This window comes from Gekko japonicus, unplaced genomic scaffold (assembly GCF_001447785.1).
Source record: "Gekko japonicus isolate JY-2015 unplaced genomic scaffold, Gekko_japonicus_V1.1 scaffold3822, whole genome shotgun sequence".
In the NCBI taxonomy this organism is placed as follows: Eukaryota; Metazoa; Chordata; class Lepidosauria; order Squamata; family Gekkonidae; genus Gekko; species Gekko japonicus.
In genome coordinates, this window is record NW_015176088.1 from 56,898 (window position 1) to 58,341 (window position 1,444).

Consider the following 1,444-nt stretch of genomic DNA (forward strand, 5'->3'; position numbering starts at 1 on the left):
TTGGAATACTGTGTGCAATTCTGCTCACCACACCTTAAAAAGGATATTATAGCTTTGGAAAAAGTGCAGAAATGGGCAACTCGAATGACAAAAGGGTTGGAACACTTTCCCTATGAGGAAAGGTTAAAGCACGTAGGGCTCTTTACCTTGCAGAAATGATGACTGAGGGGTGACATGATTGAGGTTTCTAAGATTATGCATGGGATAGAGCAGGTAGAGAAAGAGGTACTTTTCTCCCTTTCTCACAATACAAGAACTCGTGGGCACTCCATGAAATTGCTGAGCGGTCGGGTTAGAACAGATAAAAGTCCTTCTTCACCCAAAGAGTGATTCACACATGGAATTCACTACCACAGGAAGTGGTGGCGGCTACAAGCATGGACGGCTTCAAAAGGGAATTAGGTAAGCATATGGAGCAGAGGTCCATAAGTGGCTATTAGCCACAAGGTATAGATAGGGGCTCTGGGGCAAGTGATGTCTTGGCCCCACTGGTGGACCTCCTGATGGCACCTGGATCCAACATTGGCGTCTCTTATGCTCTTAATTTACCTGTTCTGACCAGACTGCTCAGCATCCAGCCAATAAAGAGTTCTGGAGAACTTGAAAGCTTAACATAAGATACACCAATGTTGGATCAGGTCAAAGGCCCATCCAGTCCAACACTCTGTGTCATACAGTGGCCAGAAATACCAGGGGCCATCAGGAGGTCCACCAGTGGGGCCAGGACATTAGAAGCCCTCCCACTGTTGACCCCCCCCAAGCACCAAGAAACAGAGCATCACTTGCCCCAGAGCCCCTATCTATACCTTGTTACTAATAGTACACATCGTCTTCTGCTTATTTTCACTTGGCTCAAAAACAGTATTAAATAGCTTCTGCATTTGCAATTTGTTGTGGGCCAACTCAACTAACAGCAAGAGTAATTGGGTTTTCTTGCTATGAAAAGTAATATTTCGCTTCGTCGGGTTTTCCTAGCGTTGTCTGATATCACCAATTCAAGAACATTCAAGTCACGTGATAACAACACTAAAAACAAACCCAAACTCGATTGGGAGCCACGCTGGAAATGAGCACCGCCGTCCTATGAGTTCTCCTCCGGCACCAGAAGGCATCTGGGAGCACGTGGAGACCGACGAGGCGTGGCCACAGGAAGGAGGGCGGGAACTCCGGCTCTGATTGACAGCGGGGCTGACGCGCAGGCGCACCAGTATGAGTTCTCCTCCGGCACCAGAAGGCATCTGGGAGCACGTGGAGACCGACGAGGCGTGGCCACAGGAAGGAGGGCGGGAACTCCGGCTCTGATTGACAGCGGGGCTGACGCGCAGGCGCACCAGCAGCCACCGGCCCAAGATGGCGGCGGTGGCGGGAACGGACGGGGCGCCGCCGCCGGCAGCCTCCTCAGCGGCCGCGCCGGTGGAGGACCCCGAGCCTCCCGCTCCGTCTT

The 1,444-nt window shown here is 51.7% G+C and overlaps 1 protein-coding gene across 1 annotated transcript in view; it reads right to left on the bottom strand.

The window, feature by feature from the left end:
- LOC107123486 (excitatory amino acid transporter 5-like) overlaps positions 1–1,444 on the bottom strand; it is a gene marked incomplete at its 3' end in the record, with an annotated part of 55,768 nt that overhangs the window by 52,813 nt on the left and 1,511 nt on the right. The window contains exon 2 of the mRNA XM_015426741.1: positions 1,194–1,441. Coding sequence (XP_015282227.1) covers positions 1,194–1,441 — 248 coding nt within the window. The remainder of the gene's footprint in view (positions 1–1,193; positions 1,442–1,444) is intronic.